At 41.9% G+C, this 15,871-nt stretch overlaps 1 protein-coding gene across 4 annotated transcripts in view; it reads left to right on the top strand.

Annotated features, from left to right (window-relative positions):
- The window catches only part of STAC (SH3 and cysteine rich domain), a 74,834-nt gene that overhangs the window by 55,637 nt on the left and 3,326 nt on the right, over positions 1-15,871 (top strand). For all 4 annotated transcript variants that reach the window (XM_037386204.1, XM_037386202.1, XM_037386205.1 and 1 more), the window contains 4 exons: positions 3,600-3,664; positions 4,574-4,662; positions 7,888-7,939; positions 8,062-8,199. In XM_037386204.1, the coding sequence (XP_037242101.1) occupies positions 3,600-3,664; positions 4,574-4,662; positions 7,888-7,939; positions 8,062-8,199 (344 nt within the window). The remainder of the gene's footprint in view (positions 1-3,599; positions 3,665-4,573; positions 4,663-7,887; positions 7,940-8,061; positions 8,200-15,871) is intronic.

The following is a 15,871-nucleotide window of genomic DNA, read 5'->3' as shown; positions in this document are numbered from 1 at the left end:
CAAGACCATCATACCAATCAAGAGCTTACTAATTAAATCTCAGCCACTAAAGGACATTGTTGGTGACCCTGTTCTTGCATTCAGCCATAGCGAGGGCAGCAATAAGCACAAAGGGGTTTGGAGCACTAAGTGAAACTTCAGGCACAAACCACCACAGCAACTTCTCTAACAGCACCTGAAGGCTGCTTTGCTGAGTCTCACATGAGATATACACTATAAAACCAAATCACAGTGAGCGTAGCTTTCCTCTTCATAGCACCCCCCATGCTCCTCACATGCTGCTAGCAATTCATGTAGGTGAAACGTCAGCTTCAGCTGCCCATTCCCATTTTATGCCACCTCCTTATTTCTTCCCTCCCTTCCTCCTCCTATCACTTCTCACTGTTTTCAGTCATTTCTTCCCTCTCATTTTGTGAACATCCTATCTATGTTTTCTGCTTTCCCCTGACAATACTTTTTTGTCCTCTGTCTTGCAAGTGCAAGATGACCTAACCTGGTTAAAGATGAAGAATTCAGTCTGCTTCACATTGTTTAATCCTGCCCACCTGAGATTATTTGGCCTGGTTTGAGTTTTCAGATAACTTTTCATTTCATTGTCAATCAGTAGTTTCATTTCTGAAACCTAAAAAAACTTTTGCCTCTGAAATCTGTATTCACTGAATGCACTGAGGCATTCAAGGAACTTACTCAAAGAGATTAGTTCAAAAACTCAGCATGTGTCAAACCTCCAAATAACTTCCGTGGCACATTAACGATTCCTTTGATCAGCACTGGCTTTTTTATAATCCATCCTTCAGAGGCTCAGGGTATAAATTATGCATCAGTCACTCCAAAAATTTCCCCTTGGTAGATTTTTAATAAAACGCTTGCACTGTTTGCACAAGCTATGGAAATGGTAAAATCCTTCTCAGAGTGTAAAAATCCCTGGCTTTTAGTTTTGTTTTGTTTTTTCTTTTTTGCCTACTGCTGCTAGGGCAAACAAATAGGAAAGCAGATGGATTTCTGTTGTGTGGAGACATGAACTACATACCTCTATGGCCTTCAGATTCAAGTGCCTCCAGAGACCATGAGTTAAAGAGAGATTAAGATTTTAATGAAGTAAATTCAAAATGTTGTTACAGGGTGGTTCACTACTCTTTTTCCTCAGTTGACCACTGCCTCTTTATCAGGCAGTTCCACATTAATACCTTGATGATAAATCAGATCCATTCCAGTTCTTGCTTTTTTTTTTTTTTTTCCCCCATTAAAAAGACCTCTTCTGCAAATAAGATTTTAGGAAAATGTACATTTGAGACTCTTTGCTTAAAGGGAAACAGCAGAAAAGACACAGCCTGCAGAAGGGTGAAGGGACCTAGCGTATGTGTGGCTGTGTAACCAATCCTATAGCTACAACAACTTCAAGGAAAGATTCTTTTATTCAGGCTCCGGCATACATAATATGAAGCAAAGCTTCCTAGTTTAAAACTGTAAAACAGCATACCTAATTTCCAGCCCTTCAGCCTCCTCTAAGCCAGTCATACGCCTTCGCTACTGTGAATTGCCACCTGTAATAGAAGTTCCGCAAGTCAAAACGCACCTTAAGGGACATGTATGAGCCTGTTATCAACAGGAATTTAAGCACTTTCCCCTTGAGTCAAATATGGGATGTCCCTGCAAGCACAGGTTTGGTGAGCACTTCTGGGCAAACACAAGATTAAGTCCAGCTCTCTCCCAACCGGCTGGGTCGGCCCTACAGCTCACGAGGCTGTACATTAGTAACTAGCCTTTATTTTCTGTCACAGAGCAGAAATTACTCCAAACATGATGCTGAAATACTTCCACTTTGTCTGGTGAATTACTTTTTGCAAGTCCAAAATGCTCCTAATAACCCAACTTATTACTCATGAGAACTTTTCCTATTCGTCTCCCTAACTCCTTTTCCTCTGGACACAAAAAACAAAGCATAGGAAGTAGGACTTAAACACTGCCAGACTGTAGCAGCAGCACTTTACACCCCTTTATACAGATGTCAGATATACGTGTACCCCTATAGAAGACACAGGAAAGTAATTTAATGTTTAAGGGTGTCCCTCTGGTGCCTGTGACAGTTTGCAGGGTCAGAGTCCCTCTGTGACGGGACTTAGTGAGGAGCCCAGTGGGGCCCCCAGGTCAGCTCCAGTCAGGCCACCTGGGCAGAATTTGGGGCATTTTCAGTTGAAATGCTGCAGGTATCAGCTCACATGCTGTCTTCCCATTCACGCATTGAAACTTATTATGCTATTTATGATGCACAATATTGTCTTACATTTTATCAGAGAACCTGTGTTTGTGTGTGCTGGTCAATGGATGTTGCTTTGTACAAAATCTTCTCCACACATGCTGTGGCTGCTGTTTTAGCTGCCTTTCCTCTGTTAGAAGAACACTATGGGTTTTTTTCAATGTCTAAGTACAAGTGTCTACTATTAAGGAACCTTACTATTTCACTCGTAAAACTTCTTCAAAGGCTCTTTGTTTGGTTTTCAATTACAGTGTAAAATAGCCACAGAAATACGTGTTAATGGAAGAAAGGGTGAGCAAATGAAAGAGCAGAGCAGGAAAGAAATTCAGCAGTTTGGTATTCCCTGGCACCTTCTTCCCCCCCAACACATCTAACTGTAGTACAGAGAAAAAGAAAATGTTCTCAATCAGCCTGCTACTTATTACCATTTTTAAGATTTCCAGATTTTTAGAGGCTACAAAATCCAGCTTCTGCTCAAAACACCTGCAGAGGTGGGAGAAGATGCTGATGGTTCTAGCTGCTCAAAGAGTCCAGCTGTTAAAATAATGTTCAGACTTTATCCAGAAGCAGGAAACACTGGGCAATTCTTAAAATGTGAAGGGGGAATTCAGTCGATGTAGGGAGATAACTGAGGTCAGCTCATGAAGCAGTTTCAACTGACTGGATACCGGGTACGTTAGGTGCTGTGACTGTTGTCTTATTCCGTGAGTTTCTGATTTGGTAACTTAGAAGCAAATTTTCACGCATACAGGCCTGTGTCTCAGATAACCCATCCTGATCTGAAAGCAATTCAGGTACCTCCTATAAAATCAGAGAGGGAAGCAGTGTATCCAGTGCTCCCCAGGCAGGGACTGCTGGAGAGAGATCAAAGGCGGCTATCAAACACGTAGAGGTAGAGGGTCAAAGGAATGGGGTTTGCATACAAACTTCCCACAATATTGCTCGTATATGGTTATCAGGTCTTGCAGTGCTTTTAAATGGAAATGCTGCTCATCCTAAACATGAAAACACAGCATTCACTGTGAGGAAAAGGCTGCTGGACTTTAAATAGCAATGTAATGAGGGGACCTAGGTTCTATTCCCAGTGCTGTACCTGTGTATATTCATCTGATCAAAATGGTTATTTGCTACTAATTTTAAATTCTTCAGGACAGAGATTGGTTTTTGCCATGTGTCAGTGGTCTATGTGGTTTTGTTGGGGGTGTAGAAGGGTTCAGAGGAGAGCACAAGGGATCAAGCAAAGTAAGGGGGGAAGGGAAGAGACTAACAAGTTAAAGGTGATCCTGTTGAGGTGAAGAGTCTTAAACTACTCCTAAAATGTCATGTGATTGCTTTATTTCAGTGTTTACATACTCCGAAAACGGCACAGAACACTTTGGAGAAGAACCAAAAAATATACATACACTGGTAAGGTCATAAATTTTGTGAGAATGCAATGGGAATGGGAAGTCGTATAAAAGTCTTTATGTTTTTATGGACAGCTGTGGACCTTGAGTAGGTCTGCTGGGGAACTATTCTGGAGAAGCATCAATATCTGACTGTCTTGTTCTTATACCATTTCTGGACCACTGGTCACAGCTGGAAGCAATATACAGGACTAGATGGTTCTTTGGTTTAACCGTTATGGTCCCTTTGATGTTCTTCTGTTTATTACAAATTGATACTGTGAATGTGAAAGATCCAGTGTGAAGGCCAGGTCATTACAATAGAACTGCAGTAGCATAAAAATCACAGATTTGATTGAGAGAAGTATTTGAAGTTTGTTTTAGGTGCTTTTTATTCTGCAGATTATCAGTGGAGAAAGCAAGGAGAGTATCCAGACTTCTCTGTGGGAAGCCCAGCACAAGCAACTTTCTCTTTAAGAAACCGATTTTCCCACCGTGGTTTTTTTGACCTGTGTACTGTATCGTTCTTGCTTTATCAATAATGGGGACTATATAATAGACACATTATATAATGGCTGTAATACACTACCGGGCTTATAAGAATGTACATTAATAGAGAGCAAAAGGCAGACTCCTTTTTAAGATCTCACCCAAAAGACCAACTTGAGCAGATTTCTGCTTGTGTTCTTTGGAAGCTTTGAATTTGATCCTGGGGTTCAAAGAATTTTATTTCTAAATGAAGATAGTTGCTGCTTTAGTGGCTTGCAATGTGTCTGGGCCATAGTCCTCGAAGATGTGAAAGTGGTGAGATAATTCTGGGTCATTTCTCGGAAGCTTAGGCCCTGGTTCCTCAGTCTCTAACAAAGTGAATCAAATTCCTGTATAGGACAGACTTTTAAATTTTCTCTTTCTCTTTTTTTTTCTTTTTAAGGGACCTTTTTATAAAAGCACGTTACAAATGAACACCTATGTTGCCTTGTACAAATTTGTACCACAAGAAAATGAAGACTTGGAGATGAGGTAAAGCCCAAAAATGTTTGTTCATTGATTTGACTAATGCAAACTGAGGGTCATGTGGCTGTGTATGACTATGGGGGAGGAAGGGTACATTCTGACATTTGTATTAAACATTTTTATAGAGGTATCCGCTTGTAGATACAAAGATGTTCTCATAGGTAAAAAGCTGGTGAGTAACTTTTTTGGCAAGGACACAGTAACTAAAAAGTTTCAAAAACACTTATGTCACTTCAAGAACAAGATGGCTTTCAGCTAGAAAATATTCAGTTTTCAGTTGCTTTGTTTTTTCAGCCAGAAGTTTTCAACTAGGAATTCCTTACCAGCTCTCATGCTGATCTTGAACATTTTACCAGTTCCGTTTGATTTTCTCTCACATTCAGGTTATGTCTGACAAAAGAGAACGATGTCCAGCTGCTGGATGGCAGTGTTTTCACATAAGAAAGATGCATTCTGGACTTTGCAAAATAACCTTGTTAATTCCAATTTTTAACATTTCCTTCCTTAGCTCTGCATCAGTTGCTGGCACTGCAAGGTCTAATCCAAGCCCACTGAAGTGAAAGGACATCTTTTAGTGCAATGTTTGACTCATGCTACTCACATTTTTCATGGTCTTGCTAGAGCTCTTGTTGTGAAATGTGTCACCTCTCTTTAAGTCATCTCCTATATCAAAATAACCATGCACATGGCACAGAATTTAGAGAATTGCCAGAGAAATGCCCCTCTCATCAGCATCTCCTTCACTGAAAGCCTTTTTCCCGTTCCCAGCTGTGCCTTCTCACTGCTGTGAAAACAAGGGGTGGGATGTAAGGCAGAAATTACAAACTTCCCTATCATTCTGCTTTGCCAGTTTTTCCTAATCATTATTTCCTCAGAAAATAACCAGAGGGTATGGTGACCTTCAGTGCAACTTGCCAGCTATTCTGTTTGAGGGATTCCACTTTGCATCCTGCTCCTTTAGGGGTGTATTCCAGCTTGCACATTTGTTCCACAAACAGGAACACCACTCAGACAAGCCTGCACTGAACCACCATCTTCATCAAGACATAGCAATCCAGAAAACACATCACTTTCTGAAATTCTTCTGGCCCTCATATTAGGGGAGAAAGTAGCCTGCAGCCTGCATCCTGGACTGTCATAACTAACCAGCTCTTTGCAGAGCCACCCACCAGCCAGGTTTTAGACTAGTGTTACCCACCTACAGCAGCGTCTTTTGTCCTGTGGCCAGATAGTCAGTAATGCATGGGTTAACACTGTTTCATAAGGGATGCCAAATAGCTAGAAATGTTGTTTGGTCACTGCAGAGCCAGGCAGGATTCAGCTCAGCTGTGTGAACTTTCATTTAACATAGCTGAGTTGCTGTAGACGGGTTTAGCATGGCAATGTTGTCAAGATTGACAAGCACCGTCCTGGGAACCCAAGTCAGGGATCAACTGGACACCAATCAGCCCTAACACAATGAAGGCAAGCAGTGGGGGAGGGACTTGGGATGGGAAGAAGAGTTAGAGCAGATTTCTGGAGATCTCAGCTCACCTCTGAGGGGGTGCAATGAGTAACAGCAAGAGTAATGTAGGTCCAGCTAGGACTTCCACTTTGAATCCTTTTTGGGGATTAAAGACATCTGTGTTAGCCCTCTGCTAAAAAATATCAGAAAGCAAGATCTGCAGGTCTCGCATCTAAATATCTCAGTGCTCAGACTGTTGACATGGAAAGACTTTAGGTTCAGTTGCCATCTTTATCTGACAACAAAAGAAGTTTATATTTTCTGTTACTTTTCTAACAACCATGCTGAAGGGTATTTAGAAGAGGGGGTTCTCTAAATCTTTCTTGTAGGTGTTCTACCTTGCAGTGTAAGGGCTCCAGTGGTGTTACAGCCTATTCACTTTGAAGTGGCAAGATTGGCTCCCTCAAAACCTCTATCAGTGTTGTATATTAAATATTAACTGGAATAAGGGACTCAGATGTCTTTTGCTATGGAAAAAACCACTTTTACCACTGGGATATGAAGTTGTCCTTTTTCACTAGCTTCTTTTCTCAGCTCAGCAACATTTAATTATTCCAAACACATTGGAACATCATCCTGAGGAAGACTTGAGAAAAATCCTACCTTGCTGCTCTATTGATAGCACCTTTCTGTGAAAGCTGGAAATTTCTGGTTCAAATTACACAGTGTTGTAAGACTAAATGCCTGCTTCTCCGGTTGTCAGCAGCAATGATAACCACTTGGAAAGCGGACCAAAGAGGCCCACCACCTCCCCCATTTCTAGTTGCATCCTGGACAGGTCCACATCTTCTATGTGTGCTCTGAAAGAGCCTGTTACGTTGGACCCATTATCCACCACATGCTCCAGATGTATTTGCAAGCTCTTGTTCTGATACCTCACAATACAGTGAGCTTAACAGGGACTGGAAGGAAAACTGAATAATTAGGGGTCAACCATTAATTTTATTAAGATCAAAGAAATGCCTGTTATCAAGCAGACAGAGCTTTTTGAGGTTAATCTGTTTGGAAATGGGCTGCCACTTACTTTCTACAGTGCAGTGCTATTATAATTACATAATAACGTTGATGAAGTGCCACCAATGGGAGGAAGGAGGTCAAATAACTGTACAACTACCTGCACAAAATCCATTCAGCACATTTTGCTATTAGCATTTCCAGCCAAATTATTCTCCTAGCTCTGCTTTGGAACTAGTCAGCTGGATGCTGATACTTAGCAATTACAACCCTGCAACACACATTATAAAGGTAAATATGTCCCATTCAAATAAAAAAGACATTCTTGGGCAGAATTATATCCCTGCTGACTAATTGCCTTTGTCAGTTAAATAAAACTATTTGCCTGCTGCCTTCCTTCTTCAATCGCAGCTTGAAAACATAGATGATAAAGTGGTGTGTCCCAACAATGTGAAATATCTTGAAGTACCAAGATAATGCCTGTAACAGAGAGGCACTGTATTTTAAACAATTTCGTATTAAACAAGAAGCAAGAATTCCAGTCCACAGATGTGGCTGCAAAATAAAGATCTAGCACAAACATACAGAGACTCTCTTTTTACATTGTGATGTATGATTGAAGAGGACCTTGCTGCCTCATTGAGTCAACCTTCAGCAAATGCTCAAATAAAAGGCAAAGCAAGGACCACCTTCCTATTAGAAGGTAATTGTGGAAGCTGGTGCAGCATAACAATTAAGAGTCATCTCAACTACTATTCCTCTTCTAACTACAGGCCAGGGGATATGATCACTCTTCTGGAAGACTCCAATGAAGACTGGTGGAAGGTATGTGCTAATTATTTTATATCTGTTTTCTTTCTAAAGGGAAAAATATGTTATTTTCAATACTGAATTTGTATTAAAGCTACTAGCGTTAACGATCTTCTATCAATCTGTTTTCTCCACAGGGGAAAATCAATGACAGAACTGGATTTTTTCCTGCTAACTTTGTTCAGAGAGTGCAACACAATGAGAAGATTTACAGGTGTATCAGGACGTTCATCGGCTGCAAGGAACAGGGACAGATAACTCTGAAAGAGAACCAGGTAAGTTCCCTTGTGTTGGATCCCCACCATCCCCACCATCCAGCAGTCTGACTGGAGGGAAAGTTGTGCAAGATGAACACAGGCAGATGCTGTACCCTGCAGTTTTACTTCAAGATCTATTATTTGCGCAGTAACAATGTCTAGTAGCCAGTTAAGAGCAGCATTGGCCTTGTGCAAACACACGCTCCCTAACCTACCCTAAATTTTCAGTCTGATAGACAGTCATGAAGATATTTCACATATTACTCACTCTCCTACTGACTTCAGAGGGACAGCCTGAGGAACACACAGTCTTAGAGGCAGACCTTGTGTACCCCAAAAATGATCTGGTTTTCTTTTATTAGAGCTAATGTAATAAAAAAAACCATGTAAGTGCTAATAATCCTTGGGTATACACAGCATGGCACAGCAATACAGTAACCAGAATAGATTTGAACTGCTCCTGTGCACATAGTCCATTGGCAGCCCTGAAGTTGCTAGAAAGAGAGAAAGTGCTTAAACTATTTTTTAACCAACACCTCCTTTGATTGTTTATATATGTGCACACAGAAGGAATAAATATTACCAAAGCAAAATGAGAGATTTTGCTGCCTTTGTGCTCCACAATAAGCAATACACAAAGGGCAAAGCTTGGGAAAATGGTAGTGTGGGAATATGGCAGGCCAGCATGAAGGAATGGTCAAGGTCTGAGTGCCTTCCCATCAGCGGGCATACCAGACCCTTTCTGTTAGTGTAGCTGCTGCTGCAAACAGTGAAGGCTCAGCTTCTTGTCCCATTTCTCACAAAACCAGTTTCTAAATGGGCAGGTCTGGCAGCCTCATCTAAGGATGAGGTTTTCCTGTTGTCCCTGTTTCATAATAGGCTCACAAGAGAGCTCGTAGTCAGGGGCACGTCATCATCTCTGGTAGGGCAGGAGGCAAAGAAAGGGATGAATCTGTCCTGTCGGTCTATTGCTTCCTGGGTTTTTGCAAATTTATCAGCTCTGTCTCAAACCCACACAAATGCTAAGGCTGAACGTGAATGCTGTCAGGTCCTCAGTCCACGTGGGAGAGGCTTCACAGGAAGAAAGAAATAAATATTTGCTGTAAAGCAAAGGGCAGAGATCAGGCAGAACACACAAATGCAGAGACATGAGAGGGAAGGAGTGGAGCCAACAGATCCCACCCCCAAACAAGGGACATTCAAGTAGCTTCAAGGCTGATTTGAGTAATTTCCAGACAGGACATGGACACTCATCTGCTTCCCACTGTCCCTCTATACAGGGTTTGAGCCCTCCACCAAATAGAGAGCTTTGCAGGGGCTGTCTGTGCCTCAGTTTCCCTTTGCACTGAAACATGGTTTTGTGGTGGATTTGGCAGTGCTAGGTTAACAGTTGGACTTGATAATGTTAAAGGTCCTTTCCAACCTAAATGGTTCTGATTCTATGAACCTATAACAGCCCCCCCGTGAGAGCCTGCAGCGTGCACAAGGGCCAACGTGTCACAGCAGCATGGGGACAGGAGCACAGGGGCTCCCGAACATAGCCTGTGCAATGTGTGTACACATCCCTGAACGGCTGCCTGAATGGCAACATTATTTTTTTTTTTTAAACCAGAACAATATTCTTATTCTGGAAAACATTTTGTTACTGGGAATTTTTTACTTTAAAAAAATCATTTTATATTTCCAAAGTCAAACTTCCTTTCTTCTTTCTTCAGCCATTGCTGTCCTTATTTTCCATCCTTTACTTCCCTGTTTTCCGCATGAAGCAGAGAGAGGGGTGCAATAGGGAAGGCATAAAAAAAAAAAAAAAAAAAAAAAGTGTCATCTGGATGGGACTTCTGGAAAAAGTTTGGCAGAATTCTTTTTTGTTGTTGTGCTATCTGGAGATTTCTGTGGGATGTAACCAGCCATTTCAGCTGTCTCTGAGCACAGTGTCCGGAGTGCTGCCAGTGCAATGTGTGTACTATCTGCAAAGCACTGGTTTGCTCCAGATTAGCGAGAAGGGGATTTTTATTTATTAGCAAGAAGGTAGCTTTATTCATTGCTATCAATTCCTGTCAAGGCCCACTTTAGCTAGAAAAACTCATTAGATGGTCTAATAAATTCTTGTGAGTATAGTATGGCAAATTGTTTCAATTTTATAATGTTCATTCACCCAGTCAGATTCTGTAGGATCTAACGAGAGTCCAGAAATAAAAAAAGGCAAGGATGATATACCAACAGAAAAACTTATCCAGTGACAGTAATATGAATTTTCATTATATTGCTTGATACCATCCATGGTTTATAGAGCAGGTCTCTATCCCCTTTGTGCCTTACATGAATGTTCCCAGGTAGAGAGTCTATTCTTGTAAGGCAAAAGGCAATGTATTCACATCAACAAATCCACATGTCTACCTTAAGAAAAGCCATTTCAGGAAGACAGACATTTTCGAAGTTTGAAGCACAGTGGGCGAGGCTTTCTCTGGAATCACTTGGCATTTTCATGCCCTGGGAAACATTCTGAGCTCCAGCTTCACGCAAACCTTTCTGGCAAAGCCAACCCTCAAGAAGAGGACCGAGGGGAAACCAACACAATGTGCTCACCCATCTCGAGCAATGTGCACCAGCTAGTCTTCACAAAGGATCCCTTGAAAATTTCATTATGAAACACAAAACCCAGCCTGAGGGGAGAAAAAGTGTACTGCCTTAGAGACATCAGCATCTTGGAGTTCGGGGTTCACTGACAGATTTGTGGGTCCTGAAAGATGACTGGGCACCACAGGGCTCAACCAGGAATCTGTGGGAGGGAGGCAGACATAGCCTCTGACATCAATAAAGCAAGATTATTAACAGGGAGACCAAAACCAGCCAAATTCTGTGGCTTTCCACTCTTTTAAGCTGACACACAACACTACCTGCATAATTTCCAACTCTGATTGATTGTACTATAGCTTGGATATATATAACGTTTCCTTCAGCCTGTAACTTCTGCTCTAGCCTACCTGAATTCATTACCATACATTACACAAATTCTTTGCATGACTACAGGCTCTGATGTGACCTCTTTTCACAAAGAAAGAGTCACCATATCTAATATATAATCAATGTTTAGAAAAACATCTCTTAAAATGCCTCTAATGATTTTGGTCATCCTTATTTTTAAAAGAAGTCATAATACTGTATTGTTTGAATGTCTTTTTACTCTAACATCCTAGTTAAATGAAGGAAATAACCACTTAAAAAAAAAACAAAACACAAACTACTTTTCACATCCTTCGCTGGCTGCCTCTCACACTAATACAAACCACTTTAGAGTTGGGCTTTTTGTGATTAAATTACAAAATTGATTTTAAATTGCACAAGACATCTTGTGCAATAGCAATGACCCCAAACCGTGACATTTGTAACAAGACTGGCAATCAGAAACTCTGCCTCAGACAGATGTGGACCGTGAGTTTACTAAAAGGTCAGTGCAGCAGTTCCATTTCACGACGGATGCATTTCATAAATGTCACTGATGTAAACTAGCCCTGTTACCAAAACCACCTTCGAGCTTCTGCAGCGACTGCAAATAGGCCACTGCTGTTGTGATGGCTACAACCTCTGAACCAGAGCTGTCAGCCCTGCTGTCCCCTTGGCACCACAGCTCAGGGGACAACTCTCCTACCCCAACACCCAGCCACACAAATTTCAAGAGTGACTTTTAGGCATGTGTACATTAGCAGCTATGTGCAGATATGATCCAGCCACTCCAGGAGAGCCTGAGAATAGGCTTAAACATATCCACAAGGCTAGGCTCAATAAAGCAGGATTGCAGCCCAGATCTCCAGCCCCAGTGGATCCACCTGTCTCAGATCATCTTCTGATAAGTCTAGATGCTTTGTTTCTACTTGGCTTTTCACTTCACAGCCTAGGAATTACTTTATGTCCCCATATTTTTCGTCCTGGGATGCTCTAAAAGAAGCTGAACTTCTAAGAGCATGACTCAGCTACCTTTGAAAATCATTTCCATCACTGTGACTTACGCATTCAGACTCACTCACTTAAAACACAAACCATGCACAGAAAGTAATGTTGCAGTTTTTCATGTGCTCCCCAATTATAACTGCTGCGCTTCACAACTAGGCTTAAGGGGAAAAGGCTCTTATTCCAGCTGTCTCTGATTTTTATTGACATCAGTCTTGCTGGACAGGGATGGGTGTCCCCATTCATTCAGAGATACTGAGTGGCACACAAGTTTTCAAGAGTCCAAAACATGGGCACAGCTAGTTCAGTCCAGGTCATCTTTAAAACCCGAAAGAAGTGCCATAAGTAAAACTAGCTGGTGTTCTCAGTCCAAAAGCTAATGAAACAGCTGATATAAAACCTGTCATCATCATTTGCACTATGGCTGAATGGGTATGAAAACTGAACTACTTACCATTTCCATCCACAAAATTCATGTAGGCAAGAACTTCGTGCACAGACAGCAGCAGATGTAAAAACTCAGTGTCCCTGTGCTGTCATTCTTACAAACAGAAGACCTGAGCTTTCAGACCTCTTGACCTGGAACTGTCTGCAGGCTTCAGGGCAGCTCTTGAAGCTGTACTGTCCTCATAATCAAATTCCTGCTTCATCAAAACTAGTCTGTGGCCGACAGATGGGTTAAATATATGGGAGAGAGAAGATAAGCAAAAGACAGCTGCAGAAAATTAGAGCAAGTTCAAAATTACTCCTGGACAAAGAGAATTTGCCACTTGAGCCCAAATTCAAAACACAGGACTTAGAAGAACAGGAGAATATTAATGACCGTGCAGCTTAAAGGATCATTTCCTAATTGCTCTTCTTCCCCATCTGCTCAGGGCTGAATGACAGAAAATCCTCAGGGCAGATGTTGACAAGTTCAGACAACAGTCATAATACGAGCGCTTGCTTGTTTCATTTTGGAGACTTTTTCTAAACAAAATTAAATGAAAGAATGGGGAAGGGACTTTATAATAGTAGATCCCACTTTCCACTAGTTCTGAAGATCACTTGACTGAGAAATAGCCTGAGGTGTGGTTCCTTACCCTGTGGCTTACTCCACTACTAACCTCTTGAGCCAGGGCACAGGGAAAAAAAGCAACTGTTTGTCTCCATTTGTGTTGCTACCAATCATTGGAGTGGCTGCTTGGTGGCTCACTTACCTTGTCAGGCCAACCACCTTGCCCTGAAATCACGCCAGCATGAGTAGCTGCCATTTTAAGCAGTTTCCAATTGGATACAGAAAACTGTGATCGCCTGAAGGTAGCTGTGGCACCTTGTGCCTTCACAGTCACTGTGTCTGCTGTCTGCCACCAAGGCTAGTCCCCAGCAACAGCCGATTCATCAGATGAAGTCCAAAACTCTGGATACTACCATGCACTTCTCTGGGGTTACTCCGGATTTACACCGACCTAAGAAAGACAAGAGCCAAAATCTAAGGCTACAACTTGTGGCAGCACTCACCGAAGGGGATAAGGACAGGAGTGGCCAAAGATGGTGTTGTGTTCCCAGTTTTCTGAAACCACAAGGTCTGGAGCAGCTTCAGGGCTTTGCCAAGCTCCAGCAGCTGCCACAGCCCCAGGAGACCTCCCGAGTTGCACAGGATTAGGAAAATGTAGCATATTGTGGCTAGGCTTGCTCTGCCCCCAACGCAGAAAAAAAGGAAGGAAAGGAGTGGGAGAAAACTCTGCTGTCTGGGAATGACACATGCAAAGCTTAGGGTATTAGCGTGAAAGAATCTCAGCTGGAATTTGGGTGAATTCAGATCCATCGAGTGAGAGTTCTTACAGAAAGGCCTCATACTCCTCATGCCCAGTGAACATCTAAAGTCACTGCTGTAGCGGAGCACTCCCACTGATATCAAGGAACACACAAACCAGCTGCAGAACAAAAAAAACCCAACCAAAAACTCGAAAAAAGACCAAATGAACCATCCTTTTTCACTCCAAAAAATAAAGAAAACCAGTATTCAGAATACCTAGTAGTTTTCTTTTGTCCACAAATCATTCTGCTGACAGTACAAGACATCAGGAAAAAGCACTCTATTCCCACAATATGTTCTGCGTGGCACCAGAGGTTAAGCAAGAAATTCAGCATGGCTAGTGAGCAGTGCAGAGCTGCTGTAGGTCCCTTCTGGAGATCTGACAGTTTGCGGGATTCTTTGGCCTATGCAAAAAGCTAAAGGTGTTGCAGACATCTTTATTTAGTAGGAAAATGCAGTGATGGAGTCAGGCATTAATTTTACCCAGCCAGCTCTAGTTATGGAGAAGCTGCTAATGCTCATTTTCCCCTCACAGCAGCAGAGATCAACTGAGAAGGGGCATCTCTCAACCAGGATGCTCTTTCCCACTCTTTGATACTGTGCCATGCTTAGCCATCCTCAGTCTCATGCTTCTTTGCAAGTTTTCTCTCTTATAATTGAAATTTTCATAGCCTTTCTTAGAGACACAGACCAACATCTAGCAGCAGTCAGAAATATCTTTCTGTGTACACATGCTTTAAACTTCTCTGTTTCCTATGCAGAGGGAGCAGCTGCTGTGCTAAGGATTCATGACACAAATGAGTTTGACTGTTTTGCAACAGAATCTAAACTAAATGGCATCAATTCCATGCCTCTTCCACACTTTCCATGTTATTTAGCCCAAACAACAATACATTAATTTTTTTAATTGCTTGTCAGCTCTGTTGGTGTGCTCAGTAATTCTGCCCCAGGGGTACAATCCAGTGTTAAGTAGGTAGCTAAAGTAATAAAATTAATGAGTCTGCTTTTAAAACTTTTGTTTGTAGGTACAGATGCACCTGACCATTGCCAAATACTGGAGGTGGCAAATATGAAGCAGCTTCACCGCTTTTTTATGACCTTTTATTTCTCTCTTGCAGCACCAGTGTTGCTAGTAAATTTTATGTATGTAGCAACAGGACAAGCTGGCCCAGAATTCAGAAGCAGTATTTAGGTGTCACCATGCCATTCATAACAGTCATGCTGAAATGGATTTAGCCAGGAACAGTTTAGAGCCATTTTTGTTCATTTCATACCTTCTGAATTATTGTAATTAAATGCTGTAAATGTCTATCAGACAGAGCCTTTGTGAGTGTTTAGTCCAGACAGAGAGCTTTAAAGACCTGGCACTGACATCGTGGGGAATCAGCGAGTTGGTCTCAATAGGACCATCAGTTTTCTGGCTATTTTTTAACCTTGTTTGATTAGTAGGAAATACATAGTTCTTTGGCACAGATGTATGAAAACAGTTCTTTATTTTCTGTGTCTCTGTACTCAAGTGCCCAGTCTAAAATACCTGTGCCACTAGGCTTTCAAACGGCTTGGTTACCAGCAGCATCCCAGGAAGGGCCCCAAAATGGAAATAACTGAGATCACAAAGGTCTTCAGGAAATGCAAACCTGTACCACAATGTAATATTTGTGCTATTCTGAAGACCATATGGTTTCACTGTGAGTGCCTCCATTTGGAGTGTTATGCAAACATGCTTGCAGAGCTGGATTCAGATCACACACTTTGGTACGCAAAACAGGTGCGAGGGCTGAGTAAATAACATAACTCACCGCTCACCTGAGAAGTGCATGGGCTCCTTAAACACGCAGAAGAGAATACACCTGCGTTCATATCAGCTGCTATCAGTGACCCACCTTGGCATCATGATTGCTTTTCACCACCACCAGCTAGTTCATAATCTGAAATACCCGTTCC

Source organism: Falco rusticolus, chromosome 4, assembly GCF_015220075.1.
Source record: "Falco rusticolus isolate bFalRus1 chromosome 4, bFalRus1.pri, whole genome shotgun sequence".
Taxonomy (NCBI): domain Eukaryota; kingdom Metazoa; phylum Chordata; class Aves; order Falconiformes; family Falconidae; genus Falco; species Falco rusticolus.
This window is presented reverse-complemented; position numbering and strand designations above follow the sequence as displayed.